Here is a 20,705-nt window from a genome sequence, read left to right on the forward strand (position 1 = left end):
ATATTTAATGAAAAATTCATTCAGTGGGACCACAATATTCCCCACAAACTTTCATAGACTTAACAATGTTTTAGAGTGTGAAGTCTATCCAAGGCTCAAGGCAATCTCTTCAATGTAACGTGCTCTAAAACAAAAATATTGTTTCAACATGAAATGGAAAGGAATACACATTACCACTCGAAAATAGAAGTAAAGGTTCATAGTGAGAAAACAATTGTAAAGTAAGACAAAACAAAAGGTGGGCAAGTCAATATCTTGTTATTCCATGTTCAGTGCAATAGACTTAGAAGGTCCTTCCATTCCTGCTCTCTTGGGCTAGCTCCCAACAATATTTGTAACTGTTGATATTCAGTTTTATGTCACTAACTGTTTGGGAAAAGTTATTTAATGCTCTAGAATCACATTTTTTCTCTTGTTTGAGCAACAATTGACATCTTGTACTGAGGTAATTTGCAAAGAGAATATGAGGTGTCTGGACTCTTTCCATTTTTCCACATTGTGTTTAATGGTGTATATAGGATTGTGGCTTGTAATATACATTGTACTGAAGTATGTTCTTCCTATTGCATGAATCTTAAAATCCTTCATAATGACCAACGATGAAAATTTACCGTATGTCTGTTGTGACTATATTAAACTAATCATTTTCCTTCTTTCATAACCTGAAATTTGCTGACTTATATGGATAAATCTGTACATGTTAAAAAGTTTTTTTTAATGCTTCCTCTTTGGAGGGAAGTATAGGGGACCATTCACCTTGTGATTTCTGCAAACTCAGATTGTATTTCTCTATTTGTATGAGTTACATTACCTCCAGTCATTAGAATGGTCCTCCTTGTGCCATTTTCTTAATGTAATTTGTGACCATTATTCTTTTGGTTGATTGGATTTTTTTTCTTTATTTTTTTCTCATTTTTTGAAGTGGAGAGCTCATTAGACAGCTGTTTGCTCATCACATACTTTCTAGGCAGACACAGTTAGAAGCAAATAATTTAAACGTTCCTCTCTTTGTTGCCTGTTGAGATTTAAATGGTCCTAGCAGACCATGTTCCACTAGGTTTGGGGATTTGTTTTGGTTTGATTTGATTTGACGTGTTTGGGTGCTTGGGCAGCTTGTATGTGTGTGCAGTAAGCTTGCCTGATGAAAGCCGTTATGTAAATGATCCCGTGGTTGGCGGCTTTACAGGGCAGGAAACCAGAAGCCAAGAGTTGTGGGCGGAGCAAGGAGGAGCTTCTCTGGGGAACCAGGCTGAAGGAACCGGAAATTCCTCCATTCCCTGTTGTACTCGGGGATCCTCCTGGTCCAAACCTGATAAGAAATTCTTCCTGGGTCCGAGGGAAACTGAAAGTCCGGAGCCGCAGTGTCCGCGCGGGGCGGGCGGCCTGGGAAAGTCAGCGTCAGCAGCAGCGCAGTGGCGGGAACCGCAGCCCGGCGGCCCTGGAACCTCCCAGGTCAGAGGAGCCGCGGGCCTGGGACCCGGGAGGGAGGGGCGGGGCTGTGCCCGCTGAGCTGCTCACAAGGACACTGTCAGCTCTGCAGGCGCCCGGGGCGGGGAGGCTGCTGCTCAGGTCGTCACCAGTGGCCTGGTGTGGTCGTTTCTGTCCGAAAGAGCCAGGCTCCTCCCCGTACGCCACGCGCGCCCCTTAAAAGTGCCGCCTGTCCCGCTTCTGTCTCAATCCTGGTTTGCTCTCTGACCGCTTCTCTGTCTGGGGGTCTCGTCTCTCCTGGCCCTGCTCCTAGACGGCCTTCCCTTCTGCTCATCCTCCTCCCCAGGCACGCGCTCACCTAGACCTGTTGCTCATGGAGTGCGCTGTTAGGTACCCAGTGTCCGCCGCCTTATCCTTTCAGACACAGCTTTCGATATTCTGTCGTTCATATCTTTCCACGGACGGCAGGTTTAAGATACCATGAAGTGGCCATTACTCTGTGTTTCCTTTCCTTTTTCACACATATGCTTGTAAACGTTAATGTAACGTTTTACATCCCATTATTTTCCGTCATATCCATGTGCAATCTTAGATGTAAATACAGCATTCAGAAATGTGTCTTCATGTGCTGTGTTCTCATGATACATCATAGATCCAGGCAAGGTCAACATGCATGCTGTGATAATATATCATGTCACATAATTTTCAATTAGCAAACTCACTTTAAATGAAAATGAAATTATGAAGCATCTTTTGAATATTTATAGTCGCTCACCTGTATCTGAAAATGTCTCTTTTGTTGAAGAAAGGGTCTCTGCCCATGCACATTTGCCGGAGTGTGGTTTTTCTTTTCTTTCATGATCAATGCTGTGCCTGTTGGTCTGTTGTAGGAGGAGTGGGAATGTCTCAGCCATGCTCACAGTGCATTTACAGAGATCTCCTGCTAGAGAACTACAGCAGTGATTGTTCTGGTGTGAGAATAGTTTCTTGCAGTCTTCCTTTCTCCTCCTCAGGGTTCCTGGAAAACTACTCAGCATGTCTGTGAGCTGTGTTTGAAATAGTCTCACATCTCACCGTTAAAGTGAAATCCTCAGAGAAAGAGACATTTTTCTTGATATTTTCTCTCCGAGTTTATCCTATTGACAATTTGTAGCACATTTCATTTATGGTACATGGGAAATTCTTGGCGATATTTGGAAGAATCTCTTTCTCGACTGTTTGCTTCCAACAATTGTATTGTGGGTTGTTCCTTAAATTTGGAAAGTGTTTTCGAGAATGCTTTCTTGTGTGTCTCATAGCTTTTTGGAAATATACCATTTGGTCATTTGTTAATTCTCTTTGTTTTATATATGGATAAATAACTTTTTTAATAGCAACCATATCATGACCAACTCACCTGACAGGAAATGTTGTTTTAGAAATTCCTTCACCTTTAGCAGTTTGTATCCTTATATTTGAAGTAAATACTTTAATGGAAAGTATACATTTTGATTTTAGAGTGTTTTTTTCCTTTTTTAAGGAAAATGTGTATCCTTCTTTTGAAGATATACTCGATTACATGTTGGGTTTGGGGCATATTATACATGTACATTTGTAGATATGAATTAAAATATAAACACATAGTAGTTTGTTATTTTTTCTCTGTTGTGTTTCTTTTCCTCTTTCTGAGATTGTTTCTATTGAAAGATAGCATGCAGTGTCTTTCATTCCTTTGTAAACCTGACTACTAGTTTCTCTAGGTTTTCTGTTTGTTTGCTGTTCACAAAACTACACACTGACTTGCCTGGTGTCAGCAGATAGGTGCATTCCCGCTGACACTGTCTCTGTGCTTTCTTTCTCCTGCATTTTCTCCAGGGATTGTTTTTATTAAAGTCCTTGAGTGTGGATACTGACTGGGCACAGAGTTCTCAGTGCACATTAGATGAGCATTTTCTTCATTAGTAAAGGTCTGCAGCTGGTGTTGTTTACATTTTCACTATGTAAACTTTTCTGCATTGTCACTCTCTTTTGTTTATGTCTCTTTTTGGGGAGGGAGGGCAGGGTTTCTCATGGCAATAGCTCTGGTTGTCCTAGAAGTCACTCTGTAGACTAGGCTGACCTCATACAAAAAGAGAACCCTGCCTGCCTCTACCTCCCAAGTGCTGGGATGCAAGGCATGCACCACCAATGCCTGGCCTTATTTCTTCCTTATAGTATTTACTTGGTATATTTTAAGCTTCTTGGTAAACACGGGGTGTTTATGTATTGTATTATGAAGTGTTTGCTAATAAATGTCTGCATCCTGGAGGCTGTTTCTTCCTAGTTTCAGTTATTACAATTTCTTGCAGGTTTTTTCCAGTTGCACATAGTCAAATTTCATCAATTCATTGATTTAGACCTTGTTCCTTCTTTTTGTTTTTGTTTTTGTTTTTTGTTTTGTTTTGGTTTGGTTTTTTGAGACAGGGTTTCTCTGTGGCTTTCAAGGCTGTCCTGGAACTCACCTTGTAGACCAGGTTGGCCTCGAACTCACAGAGATCCGCCTGCCTCTGGCTCCCAAGTGCTGGGATTAAAGGCGTGTGCACCACCAACGCCCGGCTAGTTCCTTCTTTTATATGTGGATATTTATTTACTTTCCCTACAACACTGGTTTGATGAGTCTGCTTATTCTGTCAGGTAAGTAAGTTTTTGGCATTTGGGTGAAATTCTATTGGTTGCAGCAGATGAAATTGATTCTGAATCTGCTGCCCTCTAATAATTTGCGTGTCCACTCTTCTGCCACTGTCATGGAGCTGTTGTTCCTGTGGGTCTGCAGTGTCATGTGTAATCACAGCTGGGATCACTCAAGCTTTGCTCTCGTTTTCTGGCCTTTCTTTGCAGTTTTGTTATTTGTAAATAATATAAATTAGTAAGTTTCTCTTTACTGACTCTGAAGTAGTTCCTGTGTCCCTTGATTGTCACAAAAATAATAAGTCTTTTAACACTGTCATTTTCACAATAATTCATTCTGTTTCATGGGCAGACAAGTTTTTCTCATCTTCCAGTATCAACTTGTTTTCTTTGGGTGAATTGAAGTTTTTTTTTTTATTTGTCTCTTTTGTGCTTGGTTAATTTTTTTTCTTTTTTTCATCTATTTTTCTTTGTTTATTGTTTACTTTGAATAAATTAAATAGAAGCAAAAACAGATTAAAAATCTTCTCTAATTGGTTTGTTCTATATATGAAAAAAATAATCAGAAGTCCTGCCTCTATAAAGCCATTCACGTCTCAAGTTCTATTTGTATAGTTTGTTTTTAATTTTTACAATGAGGAAATATTGATATATAATGATTGTACAATGTTATTTGCTCTTTACCCTCTTTTACCCTCTGTTCTATACTGGTTAGACATGATTTCCTCCCAGTTGTCCCTTGCATATTTCATGTATGACTTTGTATGTGTTTGGGCCAGGTAGTAAGACTGTAATATATCAGTAATTCCAATTGCCATGTCATAAGTCAGGAGAATTTTTCATCAGTGCCCTCGTCATCCTCCAGCTCTTATCAACTTTTATCTCCTTTACTTTAATGTAGGCTGCAGTGTATATGTGGGAATATGGAATTCCCTTCAGAGCCTGTGCTATAAGTAGTCAGTTGTTCTCAATGTTTGATGAGTTACAAGTCTGTGAAATAACTATTGTCCATTTAGAACAGGGTTTCTTAGACCCCTGTCAAAAGCAGCCCCTGGCTTTGGTGGTATTCCAGTCAGTGAAAGGCAGTTTGAGTATGTGTACATGTAGCAGAATGTCAGTAGTGGATTCTGTCCTAGGGACTGCCACCTTCACCCTCACAGGTTTTTGGCCAGGTTGTCCATGCCATGCATATATTTCCATGTGTGGAGCGTGCTTCAGATCAAACCAGAAAGCCTTCTGCTACCCAGAAAATAGTCCTGCTCCAATGACAACAATGGGCATTTCTTGCCTGGCAGGATGGGATGATAGCACAAAGGATCCAAACCTGCCTATGGTAGTGTTCCATGCAGTTGTCTCTATGCTCTCCCTTTGCTGTCTGCCTCTCCTGTGCCCATCTCAGATGGTATTAGCCCTTCCTTGAATTTTTGGTAGAATTCTGCACTGACACCATCTGGTCCTTGACTTCTTTTGAGTGGAAGACATTTTGGCTGCTTCTATTTCTTTAGGGGATATAGATCTGTTCAAATTTTTAATCTGTCCTTGATTTAATTTTGGTAAGTGATATCTATCCAGAAAATCATCCATTTACTTTAAAATTTCCAATTTAGTGGAGTATAGGTTTTCAAAGTATGACCTGATGATTCTTTGGATCTCCCCAGTGTCTGTTGTTATGTTCCCTTATTCATTTCTGATTTTGTTAATTAGCAAGTTCTCTCGGTCTTTTGGTTAGGTTGGATAAAGTTTTTCTATTTTGTTGATTTTTCTCAAAAAATAACCCTTTTTTTCAATGATTCTTTGTTTAATTTTCTATGTTTCCACTTTATTGATTTCAGCTCTCAATTGGATTATTTCCTGGTGTTTACTCCTCTTGAATGAGTTTGCCTCTGTTTCTTCTAGAGATGTTAGGTGTTCTGTTAACTCTTTAGTATGGCAATTCTCCAGTTTCTTCATGTGGGCACTTAGTTCTATGTACTTTCCTCTTAGAACTGGTTTCAAAATATCCCAAAGGTTTGGGTATATGTTGTGCCTATGTTTTCACTGAATTCTAGGAAGTCTTTGATTTCTGTCTCTATTTCTTCCTTTACCCAGGGTTGATGAAATTAAGCACTGTTCAATTTCCATTAGGTTGTGAGGTTTTTGCAATTTGTGTTGTTGTTGAATTCTAATTTTAAAGCATGGTGGTCTGATAAGATTCATGGAGTTATTCCAATTTGTTTTTGAAACTGCTGAGGTTTGATATTTTGCCAAGTATGTGGTTGATTTTTGAGAAGGTTCCATGTGGTGCTGAGAAGGATATTCCTTTTTATTTGCATGGAATGGTCTATAGATGTCTGTCAATCCCAATTGGGTCATAACTTCTATTAGTTCCTTTGCTTCTTTGTTAAGTTTCTCTCTGGTAGTCCTGTCTACAAATGAGAGTAGGGTGTTGAAGTCACCCACTAAAAGTGTGTGGGGCTTTATATGTGCTTTGAGTTTTAGTAATGATTCTTTTATGAACGTGGGTGCCTTTGTATTTGGGGCATAGATGTTCAAAATTGAAAATTCATGTTAGTGGATTTCTCCTGTGTTGAGTATGAAGTGCCCTCCTTCATCCCTCTTTCTTGATTTTATTGTGAAATCTAAATTGTTAGATATTAGTATTCCTACCAGTACTTATTTCTTGGGTCCATTTGATTGGAAAATCTTTTCCCAACCCTTAACACTGAGGTAATGTGTGTCTTTTAGGCTGAGGTGTGTTTCTTGTATGCAGCAGAAGGCTGGGTCTTGTCTTCCAGTCCATTCTGTTAGCCTGGTGTCTTTATGAGTGAGTTAAGATCATTAATATTGAGGGATATTAATGAACATTGATTGCTCCTTCTTGTTTGTTTTGGAATAGAGACTTAGTTACATACTACATATGGTGGATGTGGCTGAGCCAGTGACATCAACACCAGAAATCCCACCAGGCCTGGTCCTGAGCATCAGGGTATTGAATGCAGGGCTGTGGGACCACAGTCAGGTGAAAACACTGAGCACACAGAAAAACAACATGAACATGTCAGACAATGCATACAAAAGAGAAATAGTACAAATCTAGTAAACGCAAGAAATTCTTTAGTCTTTTCTCATTTTTAAAAAATTTGTTTATTCTGTATACAGTGCAAGACAGGAGAGGGCACCAGATCTCATTTTATTGTGCACCATCTTGTGGTTGCTAGGACTTGAACTCAGGACCTCTGGAAGAACAGTCAGTGATCTTAACCTCTGAGCCATCTCTCCAGTCCTTTGCTTGTTTTTCTAAAGAATACATTACAGATCTCATTCCAGAGAGAACCCTGAGAGGGGTAGTTATCTTTGTTTGGGTTGTATTGCTCTGAAGATACACCATAACCATGGCAACTCTTCTCAAAGAAAACTTTCAATGATTGTTGGTTTGCAGTTTCAGAAATGTAGTCCACTGTCTTTCTTATGGGGAAGGTAGTGACATACAGACAGTCATGGTGCTTGAGAAGGAATGAGAGTACTGTGTATTGATCCTAAGGAAGCAGAAAGTGAGCTGTGTACTAGGTATGGTTGAGCATGTTTGAGACTTCAGGCCCTGCTTGCCCGGTGTCACACCGCCTCCTAGAGCTACACCCCTTGTGAGTGAAGGACTCAAACATGAGTTCATGTGGGCTATACCTATTCAAACCAGCAGAAGAGTCAGGATGAGAAACCTTTGTCTTCAGAATCACCCCAAGTGTCCATATGGAAGAGAAAACTTACAAATGTACAAGCAAACATCTTTACCTTTCTCTCAGATCTAAGAAAGCATCTGGAAATTCATACTGTGAGAAAAGTTTCCAAGGGAAAAATTTGCATGTATTTTAACCAAACTGTTTTTAGCTACTCTTGAGAGTCCACTATAGAGAATAATTGTAAATAGGCAGTGAGGTGTAGTGGGTGGGGCCAAGAGAAGCCTCTCCAAGAACTAAACTGAAGGGACCAGAAATTCCTCCATTCCCTATTTGTTTTCATGAGTCCAGAAGGTTGTGAGTGGAACCAAAATAGTTGGACCTTGAGTTACTTATACAGGCATGTCTAATCTGGTCTACATATCTGGAACCATATCATAATGTACAATTTATGTAGTCCAACTTCAAAAGTCCCCACAGTCTTTCACAGTCTCAACAATGTTTTAAAGTCCAAAGTTCAAAGACTCTTAATTGCAATTATCAAAATCAATTAGTACATCACATCCTTCCAGCATATAATGGCATGGGCTATGTGTTGCCATTTCAAAAGAAATGGAAGGGAACATTGTGAGGAAATGCTGCACAGATGGAAGACTTAATGCCAGGTGAACAATCTCCCAAATTTGGATCACCGAGTCTGATATCAAATCACTCCTCATCTCCAACTCCATTCAGCTTTGTTGACTGGAACACACATCTTTCTCTTGGTTGGTAAGGGAGTTGTTCTTTTACATAGGTTTCAATTAAGGAAGTTTCATTTCAACAGACTAATCATGACCTAGGGAAAAAGGATGACTGAAAGATGCATGTATGTTCTGAATGTATGGTGTGGCCACACTGGTATATATGAAATATGATTGTGAATGCATGAGTGTGAACTGCTTAAATGATTATAAGGATACTTAAACCCCTTCAAAAACAGTTGAAAGCTACCTAAATTGGTTTAGATATAGCCAAAAGGAACACCCAGCCAGTCGGGTAATGTCTTACCAGAAAGAAAGGTGAAAAGATTTTTTTTTTTTTTTTGGTTTTTATGAGACAGGGTTTCTCTGTATTGTTTTGGAGGCTATCGGTCCAGCCCGGCCTCAAACTCACAGAGATCTGCCTGCCTCTGCCTCCCGAGTGCTGGGATTAAAGGCGTGCGCCACCACCACCCGGCCCGGCCAAAAGTGAAAAGATTTAAGTCTTCAGAGCCAGTCGATTTTTTTCAGGCAACTGCCACTTGGTCAGGCCCCACCCCCAAAGTGTCTCTGTAGATGCAAATGAGGCCTTGTCAGCTAGTGAGAGCTCTACCAGTTAGATTGGGAAAGACTGCTCACAGAGATCCACCTTTCCTAATGTGTTTTTAACACCTGAGATTCTCTCTTCAATCTCTTGTATTCTGTTGGATATGCTTGAGTCTGTAGTTCCTGCTGTTTACCCATCTTTTCCAATTCCAGCATTCCTTCAGACATTTTTTTAAATTGATTCTATTTCAGCTTTCAAACCTGGCACTGATTGAATTACTTCTTGCAATTTGTGGTTTGTCTTTTCTGGCATTTCTTTCAAGGATTTTCTCACTTCATCTTTATGGTCTCTATCATAATCTTCAAGAAGTTGTTTGTAAGGTCATTCTCTTCTGTTTCATCTGTGTTGCGATGTTGAGGTCTTGATGGTATAGAGTCCCTGGATTCTGGTGGTATCATATTGGTTTCCCTGTTGTTGAATGCATTCTTTTTTTTTTTTCTGGTTTTACGAGAAAGGGTTTCTCTGTATTGTTTTGGAGGCTGTCTCACAGAGATCCGCCTGCCTCTGCCTCCCCAGTGCTGGGATTAAAGGAGTGTGCCACCACCACCCTGCTGTTGAATGCATTCTTATGTTGTCTTCCGGTCCCTTTTTCCAGTGGTTTAGGTGGGGTGTCTTCCTCTCCTGGTGGGTAGTGATCCAAGGTTCTTTTCTGGTGGGTGCAAGCATATCCATTACTCTGATTGGTCCCACTGTGGGTGCAGGAAGGTCTGATTAGGTGAATGCCAACAGTTGACTGCCAGTTGCTTGGTGAGTGGGGTGGGGAGCATAGACCTGCTTGCAATACCTTGGCCATGCCGTTTCCTCAAAGACATTTGTAGTAACATTTCTTTTTTGTGTTGTTTTTTTCTTTTCTGTTTGTTTCTCATTTTTTAAAGTGGAGGGCTCATTATAGAGTTGTTTTTTGCTCCTCACACTTGCTAGGCCGACATGGTTAGAAGCAAAAAAGGTAAACATTTCTCTGCATGTTGAGTGTTGAGATTAAAGTGACACCAGCAGTCCATGCTACATTAGGTTCTGGAGTTTTGTTCGGTTTCCTTTGTTTTGATTTGATTTGATGTGTTTGTTGCTTGGGCAGCTTGCATGCCTGTGCAGCAAGCGTGCCTGATGAAAGCTATTGTGTAAATGAGCCAGCAGAGGGCTGGTTTACAGTACTCAGAACCAGAAGCCAGTTTTAATGAGCGTGGCCACGAGGAGCCTCTCCAAGGAACTGCCCTGCCTTAGGGGGAAATTCTTCCATTTTTTAAGGTCTGTGGGATACAAGTGGAGGGAACCAGGTGAGGAAGAGCCTTCAGAGTGCCACAGGGATTCCTGAGCCTCAGTGTCCATGTGGGGCGGCCTAGGAAAGTCAGCATCAGGACCTCAGTGGTGGGTACTACAGCCTGGCACCCCTGGAACCTCCCAGATCAGAGGATCCCAGTGCTGGGACCACGGAAGGGGGGGGGACAGCACTGTGCCCTCTGAGCTGCTCACAAGGATACCATCAGTTTCGTTGGCGCCTGTGGCTGTGGAGGCGGTGGCTCAGGTCGTGGCCTATGGCCAGGTGCCATCGTTTCCATCCCCATGAGCCAGGCGCCTCCCCGTGCACCATTTGCCCCTTAAAAGTGTCCTTTGTCCCGGTTTTCTCTCTCTGTCCTGGTTTGCTGTCTGACCTGTTGTCTGTTTGGGGGTCTCCTCTCTCCTGTCCCTGCTTCCAGATGGCCTTCTCTTCTCATCCTCCTCCCCAGGGACGTGCTCACCCTAAACCCGTTGCTCTTGGAGTGTGGACTTAGCAGCCAGGGGCCGGCCACGTTCCTGCTTACCATTACAGACACAGCTTTTGATATTCTGTCGTTATCTTACCATGGATGGTAAGGTTGAGATACCATGAACTGGGCATTAGTGTGTGTTATTTTTTTCTTTCTCACTTATGGCGCCTAGACGATTCTGTCATGGAATACTTCTTAAAATGACCTCATAGAGCATTTGCATTGGCTGTTGTGTGCAAACAGGATATGTTTATTATGGTGGCAATTCCAGGGCTCCTGTAAATTAAATTCATCCATGCTTTCTGAAACCCCTGTTTTACCACTTGCCTCTTCTAGGGAGTGTCCTTTGTCCCTGACACTGGGCATCCTGAGAGAGCTTTGTAGATAATAATGACACAAGGAACCAATGCAGATATGATTAAACAAAATATATTTCATACAGTTGCACACATGGTTATAAACATTAAACATTTTACATCCCAATAATTTTCATCATCATCATCATACTCAGTCTTAGATGTAAATACAACATTCAGAAACATGTCTTCATGTACTGTGTTGTTAAGTAGAGACAATGCCAACTTACATGCTGTTAGAATATATCATGCCACACAATTTTAAAGTCACCATACTCTGTTTAAAAGAAAAGAAAATTATAAGGCTTGCATATATATAGTCACCTGTATCAGAAAATGTTCCTTTTTGTTGAAGAAAACATCCCTGTCCATTTACACATGGCCAGACCGGTTTTATGTCAGAGTTTGTTGTGTGTATATCAATGCTGTGACTGTGCATTTCTTGTAGGAGCCGTGGGAATGCCTCAGCCATGCTCACAGTTAATTTTGCAGAGATCTCCTTGCTTGGGAATTACAGCAGTGAGGGTTCTGGGGGTGAGAATAGTTTCTTGCAGTTTCCCTCGCTCCTCCTCAGGGCTCCTGGGAAAATGACTATTCATGTATTTGAACAGTATGTGAAATGGTCTCACGTCTCAATGAAATTCTCGGGCAAAGAGAATTTTCTCTTGATATTTTCTTTTCATGTTTATCCTATTGTCAAGAATTAAGTACATTTTATCTATGCTCCATGGGAAGTTCTAGATGATTTTCCCAGAATGTCTTTCTCTTGTGCAAAAACAAACAAACAAACAAAAAAGATCTTGGTACAAACTATTTAAAATCTTCAGAGAATATAAACGTCATTTCATGTATTCTCACATGTTTGAATGAAAACATGGTATCATGATTTGAGTTAGGTAGTATTCCTATGTCTTTTTTTTTCTCTTTTCTGTCTACTGATACTGTTAGCATTCTGAGGTTCTAGTAGAAGATACTTTTAAACATTGATCTTTAGTAGGTTTGAAGACTTGTATTCCTAAGAAAGTGCCACGGTATAGCATGCTGATTGAAGTTTGAGAAGACTGGGCATAGTCTGTTATATGAATGATTCTCTGCAAGCCTGCTAGTCATTATTGGTTTTCTGTGCTAGTCTTCGTTCTTAATGGGGTCGTTGAATCTTCTCTGCATCATTGTCTGTTTGCTTCCAACAATTCTGTCATGGAATGTTTCATAGATTTGGAAACTATTTTCAGGAAATGCATTCATCTTGATCACATAGCTTTCTGGAAATGTACCATTTGCTCATCTGTTAATACTCTTGGTTTTGGATGTTTATAGAATCAACTTTTCTATTAGCTAACGTCATCATGTCCATCTTTCTTCACAGGAAATCTTTTTGAAAAATTCCTTCACCTTTAGCACTTTGCATCCTTATATTTGAAGTAAATACTTTAAAGGAAATTATATATTTTGATTTTATAGTGTTTCCTACTATTTTTGACATCTAGATGTGAAATTTCAACAAGAGCTCAAGTTTTCTCCTAAGACACTCAGAGAAGAGCCAGAAGAACAATGGATGCTTCTGTGGGAAGTGCTCCCCAGGTCAGTGTCATGTTCATATTTGTATGTAAACTTCATGATGCATTATGCCCCTGTTTCTCTGAGGTCAGCACCATACCATTGGCACTGAAGTCATACATTGTAGTTATTGTCATGTGTTTAGACAGAAGTAAATTAGGTTTTTCTGTAGGAACAGCAAGGTTCTCTTACCTCTGAGCCATGTCTTCATGCTGGTGGAGCCTTGTGACATTATATCACACTGTATATTCTAGTTTTTCAAAAATAAAGGAGTAATCGTAATGATACCTGTCTATGCCAAATTCTTGCTAGATGGATTAGCTCAAATACTGAAAAGAAAAATAGAGTTGAAAAGAAGAGGTTTAAATTTTCATTTCTGTTAATTGCATAAACAATAACATGTTCAAAATTCCTCAAGAGTTATATTATTTCTCATTTCTATTGCATACTTTTGTTTTGGTAACTGAAAACATTTCTAGTTCATCGGATTGATTGGTTACATATGTCTTCTCTTTGCATATATATTTCTAAGTATTCTGAAGTGTTATTCATGAAATTGTTATTTTCAAAATTGTTTGTGTCAACTTTTAAAAAAAATTCAAATAACACTAATGTTGTCTAATTCTGCTTTAATGTTTAGTTCATGTTTGTAATTATTCCTCATGAAATAGCTTCACAAAGTACTTGATTCTATATGTTGTTTAGAGCACTGATTTTACACTCCTTACACTCAAGAGAAAACTGACTTTATTTTATCCATGGATTCTGCATTCTGAATCCAACCTCTTTGTTCTAGAGAGTGTGCAGCAGTATAACTGGGCCTCAGGGTCTGAACTGAGCATTTTGGAATAGAGTCATGTGAGCACAGCTTCAGGCAGCATCCGTGTAGTATTCATATTTAAGCGAAGTTGACTGGCATACAAATTCAAAGCACACTTTTGTTCATTATACCCTTAGCATCTGAGACATGACAATGAGATTCTGTTTGCTATCAGCACTTATTTCATAAAGGTACATTCCTGCTTCTAGAGCTCAAATGTGCGTGTTGTATCCCCTAAAAGTTTGCTGATTGCAAGAATATTATGCCTTCCTGTTTTTACAGGGAAAAAAGTACAATAGTCCCTGAATGGTATAGAAAGTGTCTTTATTAAAATTAAATTGTAACATTATTTTATGTGTTTCCATATGTTTCCCAAAAAGTATGTGTAGTGTGTATGACTCCTGCTTATAAGGTGCAGCAAAGGATCTCAAGGATCTGAGGTGACATCTCGTTTTGTAGTGCCATGTGTGTGCTGGCAATCTTAAAAGGACTTTAAGATATTGCAGACTGTAAACAGGAGACAAAAGTTTTCAAATTTACTCATTTGGCAATATTTTATGGTACTCAAGTCTTAGAAAACATCAGAATATTCATGGAGGAGAGACACGAAATTAATGTAAACAACGTACTGTGTCTACCTATACATTGTCTTTGAAAGGGTAGACATGGGGAACTTTTAGAAAAGTCATGTCCTTTAAAAATTGACATGCCTCATCTATATCACAAACATCTCTCTAATTCATTAGGTCTCTTTGATATGGGGGAGGTTTCTAGACAAGGTTTCTCTGTGGCTTTGGAGGGTATCCTGCAACCAGGCTAGCCTGACTCTGCTTCCTGAATGCTGGGATTAAAGGTGTGTGCCATCACTTCATGGGTCATTAGGTTTCTTTTACACAAGAAATCATTTTGTAGAGCAGTGCATGGTAAATAGATAATTTTGCATTGCAGGGTCTGTTATCACTCAGGGATGTGTCTGTAGACTTCTCACAGGAAGAATGGGAATGTCTAGACTGTGAACAGAGGGCTTTGTACATGGATGTGATGTTGGAGAATTACAACAATCTGCTTTTTGTGGGTAAGTGTTCTCTTCTAATAGATCTCCTGATTCATCCTTTTAATTTCCCTACTTTGTGTATCTGTAAACTCTCTGAAACTAGAAAATTCCAGAAATGAAGAAAATTTGGTTACCAAGAGAACTGGTGTTTCATTTACATTTTCTTTGTTCTCTAGAAGAGTAAAGAATGCTTTCTTCTCTGTGATCTCTTTCTACCTCCTATCTAGTATACAAAGAACATTTCAAAGTTCAAACAATATTGACTAGTCAGGGCATAGAAATATATTGTTGTACTTGTCATAATTAGAATATTTTAATTTTATTACTGGATTTAACTCTTCACCTATTTCTTATCATAAACAATGCAAAAGGTTTTAGAGAAAGGGCTATTGGTTATAAGAAGTTGTGGTTAACTAATTTATTTTATGATTATCATGTTTAGTACTGGCATAGCATGATATTAATATTTCTGCTTTGGAGCCTGAAGTGAGAGAACAATTTACTTCTCTGCAAATGTGGTTTATGAATCCCAAGTTATGTTGCTCTGTCTTAAGTCTTAAGATGTAGGTATTCATTCTTCATATGATCCTTCACAGAGCTTCTTTCTCAAGTTCTTTCCTTCCCAATCTGACCAGCTGCAATGGACAATATTTATATAGAACTAGATGTCTCTTCACTGGAATGACTTAGGTCATCTAAATTTGTATGACAGTTGGTTATTTTGGACTATTTGTTAGACTCTTGGCAGTGGGATTAAAACCTTTCCCTAATGCTTTGACTTGGTATCCAGGAAACTATTCCTCCTAGTTGGTTGCTTCAAACAGCCTTAATGCGAGAAAGGAGCTTAGATATACCTCAACTTAATATGCCATGCTTTGTTGACTTCCAAGTTAGAACTGCCTCTTTTAGAACACAAACAGAGGAGGACTTATTGGTGATCCAGGGAGCTGGAACACAAAGAGAGTGAGGAAGGGAAACTGTAGAAGGATATCAAATAAGTGAAATAACCAAAATAAAAAAAAAAAAACAATGAGTAGGCCATTATTGGTTACTGTGATTTGCTGTAGATCAAATTGGAGATTCTGAACATCCATTTATTGATTGTTAAACAGAGAAGTCCTCTATTAAGAGTGCTGTCCCTGAAAGTTACTAGTTTATATGTCATAGAAAACCTAAGATAACATCAGAAATTGAATCAGTTACTCATGCATTAAGTACTATTATTCACAATTGTACTAATTTTTCAGAGTTCCATCGCTTAGGTTGCAAATGGGAGACAGTCTTGCACCAAGGCACAAAGCATTTTGTCCATGACCGTGAAAATATTCAAGAGAAGTCTCATACATGTAATGAGTCTGGCATAGTGATTCCTGAATCCTGCCAATGTACACCTTTTGACACAATGGATACTGCCAAAAATGTCAACAAGTCCAGATTTGGTAACCAAAGAGATGCCTGCAATGAAACCTTAAACCTCAACAGACACAACATTGGAAATGCTGGGGAAGAATATTGTAAATATGAAGATTGTGTAAAGTTTTTGTATTTGTGTTCCATCTTTAGCCAAAATCAAAGAACTCACATAGGAAAGGAAGACTACAAAAATGCAGAATATGATGCATCTTTTGAGTACAATACAGAAACCAAATTTAAAGAAACTGATTGGGGAGAGCATCCACATCAGTGCATGCAATGTGAATTCTTCAAGACTCACTCAAACCTTATTAGGCATCAGAGATCTCATACTAGAGAGAAACCCTATACATGTAGAAAATGTAGTAAATTATTTCTACATTTTTCACAACTCACTACATATTATAAAATCCATTGTAGAGAAAATCCCGACAAATGTACACAGTATGGTAAGTGTTTTAATTATTTATCAAAGTTTGAAAGAAATTTCAACATCCACATCCGAGAGAAATCTTACAAATATAGTGAATGTGACAAATCTTTCACTGAGAAATGTAATCTTACAACTCATCAGAGAATCCACACAGGAGAGAAACCTTACAAATGTAGTGAATGTGATAAATCCTTTTTCATGAAATACCATCTTACAACTCATCAGAGATTCCACACAGGAGAGGAACCTTACAAATGTAGTGAATGTGAGAAATCCTTTTCCAAGAAATGGTATCTTACAACTCATCAGAGAGTCCACACAGGAGAGAAGCCTTACAAATGTAGTGAATGTGAAAAATATTTCACTCAGAAATATAATCTCATAACTCATCAGAGAATCCACACAGGAGAGAAACCTTACAAATGTAGTGAATGTGGGAAATCCTTTATCAGGAAAGACTATCTTGAAGCTCATCACAGAATGCACAAAGGAGAGAAACCTTACAAATGTAGTGAATGTGACAAATCCTTTTCAATGAGATGCTATCTTACAACTCATCTGAGAATCCATACAGGAGAGAAACCTTACAAATGTAGTGAATGTGACAAATCCTTTAACAGAAAAGATTATCTTAGAACTCATAAGAGAATCCACACAGGAGAGAAACCTTACAAATGTAGTGAATGTGGCAAATCCTTTAACACAAAAGACTATCTTCGAGCTCATCGGAGAATTCACACAGGAGAGAAACCTTACAAATGTAGTGAATGTGGCAAATCCTTTAACACAAAAGACTATCTTAGAGCTCATCAGAGAATCCACACAGGAGAGAAACCTTACGAATGTAGTGTATGTGGCAAATCCTTTAACACAAAAGACAATCTTAGAGCTCATCAGAAAATCCACACAGGTGATAAACCTTACAAATGTAGTGAATGTGAAAAATCCTTTTTCAAGAAATGCCATCTTACAACTCATCAGAGATTACACACTGGAGAGAAGCCTTACAAATGCCCTGAATGTGACAAATCCTTTTCCAGGAAATTCTATCTTACACCTCATTTGAGAATTCACACAGGAGAGAATACTTAACAATGTAATGAATGTGATCAGTCATTAACACAAAAGACTGTCTTAAAAGTCACCAGGGAAACCACACAGGAGAGAAACCTTACAAATGTAGTGAATGTGACAAATCCTTAACCAGAAACGAAGTCTTATAACTCATCATAGAATTCACACAGGAGAGAAACCCTACAAATGTAGTGAATGTGACAAATCCTTTACCAAAATAGTCCATGGTAGAACTCATCAGAGAATCCACACATTAGTGAAACCATACAAATATAGTGAATGTGAAAAACCCTTTCTGAGAAAGACAATCTTAGAATTCATCAGAGAATCCTCACAGGAGAGAAGCCTTACAAATATAGTGAATGTGACAAATCCTTAACCAGAAAACAAATTCTTATAACTCATCAGAGAATTCACACAGGAGAGAAAACTTACAATTTTAGTGAATGTGTCAAATTCTTTAACAGAAGAGACCATCTTATAGCTCATCAGAGAATCCACACAGGAGAGAAACATTACAAATATAGTGAGTGTACAAATCATTTAGCAGAAAAGGCTATCTAAGAAATCACCAGATAATATATAGAAACAACTTACAAATGTAACAAATTTGAGAAATCCTTTAGTGTTGTTTCCAGTTCTTAGAATATGTTCTGGAATATTTCATCACAGCATGAAACTCAAGTTTTAAGTATATCATCCACCAGAAAACTCAACCTGAGAAATGTTTGTCTAAAAATAATGTTTGTAATACATCCAAGTATTCACACAGGAGTGAAAAATATAAGATGTAATATACATGCAAAAGACGTTACTAGCCTCTCAGGTCTAAGAACGTTTGTCAAAATTCATAACAGAGATAAAAGTTTCAGTGGGGAAAAATTGGCATGTGCTTCAATCAAACTGTGTCCTTTGCTACACTTGAGACTCCACACTACGGAATCATGAACATGACAACTTTGGGAAAGAATTTTAAGTTATTTTCAAATCTTAGAAAGCATTGATACTTTGACAATTTTGATTGAAACTTTATTTGTTCAATCTCAAATAGTTCTTAATGAAGATGAAACGCAGAATTCTGACGTACGCGTTGTTGTGTAAATGTGCTGAAGACTATAATGATCCATTCAGAAGGAAAGCTGATTAGGGCAGGACCCACAACACACAAAACAGCCTCAATAACTCTCCAGCACTGACAGGATTCAATGTATCTAACTCAAATGAAGAAGCTGAGAGATGTCATAACCCTTAAAAGAATAACCTAAGCCCTAAGAAAGTATTATCTTTATCTTGTTCATATGCTTACAGGTATGCAGTGTGTTTCAGCTGTGCATTATTCATAAGCTGTTCCATAGCTGGTTTTGACTTCCATGATAGCAACTGTGTTTAAGTCCCTTATACTCTGGTAAGCAACTGCTTCCCCATATTCGTGTACTCAATTCTAATAAAGCATTTAGTTCAACGAGTTGAACTTCACTTTGTTTACATTTTCAGATGGGGCAATTAGATGAACGTGCATGTTGTACCTCCCCAGGAGTTGTATTTCACAAACATGTGCCCAACTCAGTATTTGTTTCTCCAAATTTGTTGAAAACAAGAGCTTGATAATAGCATAGCAGTTCTGAGCCTGTCGTCTGTGACTCCTTTAGGATTCAAAGACCCTTTCACAAGGGTTCCTAAGATACAGTGCAACATATTTTAAATGATTTTAATAACTGAGATATTATGCCTTTCTTGTTTCTGGATGGAAATATGTCACCTTATGTCATCTGGAACATCAAGGTTGTGGCATTTGTGTTAATTACCTAAAGTTTACCATTGTGATTTTAGCAATAACATGTTCTAGTGCATGTAAATGAAAATTTGTCTGATTTGCTGCCCTCAGTTCGTTCAATAAATCCAGGCTTCCATCTTACATGTGCATCTTGTACTTGGTTAGATTTTTCCTTTTTGTTTCTTTATATGTGTGTGTGTGTGTGTGTGTGTGTGTGTTTGTGTGTGTGTATATAATTTAAATTAGAAACAAGAATGCTTCACATGTCAATTCCAGGTCTCTCTGTTTCCCTCCCCTTGTCCTGTGAGCTCCCACCAACTCCCCATCCCCCAATATACCCTTATTCCCGCACGGAGGGTGAGAACCTCCATGCAGGTGTCCATAGTCTGTCAGTTCATCAAGAGCAGGGCCTACCTTCCCCCAAGAGTTCAGAGTGACAGTGCATCTCTCATTGTTGGATGGGAATCCAAAGTCCATTGGTGTACCCGGGATAAATACTGATCTACTACCCAAGGCTCAATAGATTATCTAGGCTTCTTCACTGACACCCCATTCAGGGGGTCTTGATCAGTCCCTTGTTGGGTTCCTAGGCATCAGTCTCGGATTCCATAGCTAACCCTTTTCAGGTCAGCTGTTTCTGGGGCTTAAACCATTCGAGTCTTTACCCATTTGGTCATCAGTCCTCCCTCTCTGTCACTGTATTTCTTGAGTTCAGCTCATTGCTTACCTGTGGGAGTCTGCCTCTTGTTCCATCAGCCATTGAATGAAGGTTCTGTTCCCCAGACTCTCTGGCCATGGGATTGTAGGCTGGCACTCCCCAGGTCTATGTCTAAAATCCATATATGAGAGAGTACATGCCATGTTTCTCTTTTTGTGACTGGGTTACCTCGCTCAGGATGGTTTCTTCTAGTGCCATCCATTTGCCTGTAAATTTCAGGATTCCATTTTTTTCTGCTGAATAGTCCTCCACTGTGTAAATGTACCACATTTTCTGTAACCACTCTTCACTTGAGGGGCATCTAGGTTGCCTCTAAATTCTGGCTCTTACAAATAATGCTGCTATAAACATAGTGGAACAGATGTCCTGGTTGTATGAATGTGCATCTTTTGGATATATGCCTAAGAGTGGAGTTGCTGGGTCTTGTGGCTGGTTTATTACCATTTATCTGAGGAATCTCCATACTGATTTCCAAAGTGGCTGTACAAGTTGGCACTCCCACAAGCAGTGAAGGAGTGTTCCCCTTTCACCACAACCTCTCCAGCATAAAGTGTTGTTGATGTTTTTGGTTTTAGCCATTCTGACAGGAGTGAGATGGTATCTCAGTTGTTTTGATTTGTATTTCCGGATGGCTAAGGATGTTGAGTACTTTCTCAAGTGCCTCTCAGCAATTTTAGACTCTTCTAT

General features: G+C 39.0%; 1 protein-coding gene across 1 annotated transcript; it reads left to right on the forward strand.

Annotated features, from left to right (window-relative positions):
* Positions 1 to 1,202: 1,202 nt before the first annotated feature.
* On the forward strand, positions 1,203 to 19,441 carry LOC101827211 (zinc finger protein 260-like). Its single transcript, XM_040734102.1, has 4 exons — positions 1,203 to 1,452; positions 12,663 to 12,756; positions 14,501 to 14,627; positions 15,854 to 19,441. Exons 2-4 carry the CDS (start codon positions 12,727 to 12,729, stop codon positions 17,542 to 17,544), a joined length of 1,848 nt encoding a protein of 615 aa, XP_040590036.1. The 5' UTR covers positions 1,203 to 1,452; positions 12,663 to 12,726; the 3' UTR covers positions 17,545 to 19,441.
* The last annotated feature ends 1,264 nt before the right edge of the window (positions 19,442 to 20,705 follow it).

Source organism: Mesocricetus auratus, unplaced genomic scaffold (assembly GCF_017639785.1).
Source record: "Mesocricetus auratus isolate SY011 unplaced genomic scaffold, BCM_Maur_2.0 Super-Scaffold_100037, whole genome shotgun sequence".
NCBI classification, from domain to species: domain Eukaryota; kingdom Metazoa; phylum Chordata; class Mammalia; order Rodentia; family Cricetidae; genus Mesocricetus; species Mesocricetus auratus.

What these genes read in the sequence shown, in the direction of transcription:
- LOC101827211 (XM_040734102.1), top strand. Translation starts at nt 12,727, where the DNA reads ATGGATGCTTCTGTGGGAAGTGCTCCCCAG. An exon ending in CTGTGGGAAGTGCTCCCCAG is followed by an intron (nt 12,757 to 14,500) that starts GTCAGTGTCATG and finishes TTTGCATTGCAG; the next exon opens with GGTCTGTTATCACTCAGGGA. An exon ending in CAACAATCTGCTTTTTGTGG is followed by an intron (nt 14,628 to 15,853) that starts GTAAGTGTTCTC and finishes CTAATTTTTCAG; the next exon opens with AGTTCCATCGCTTAGGTTGC.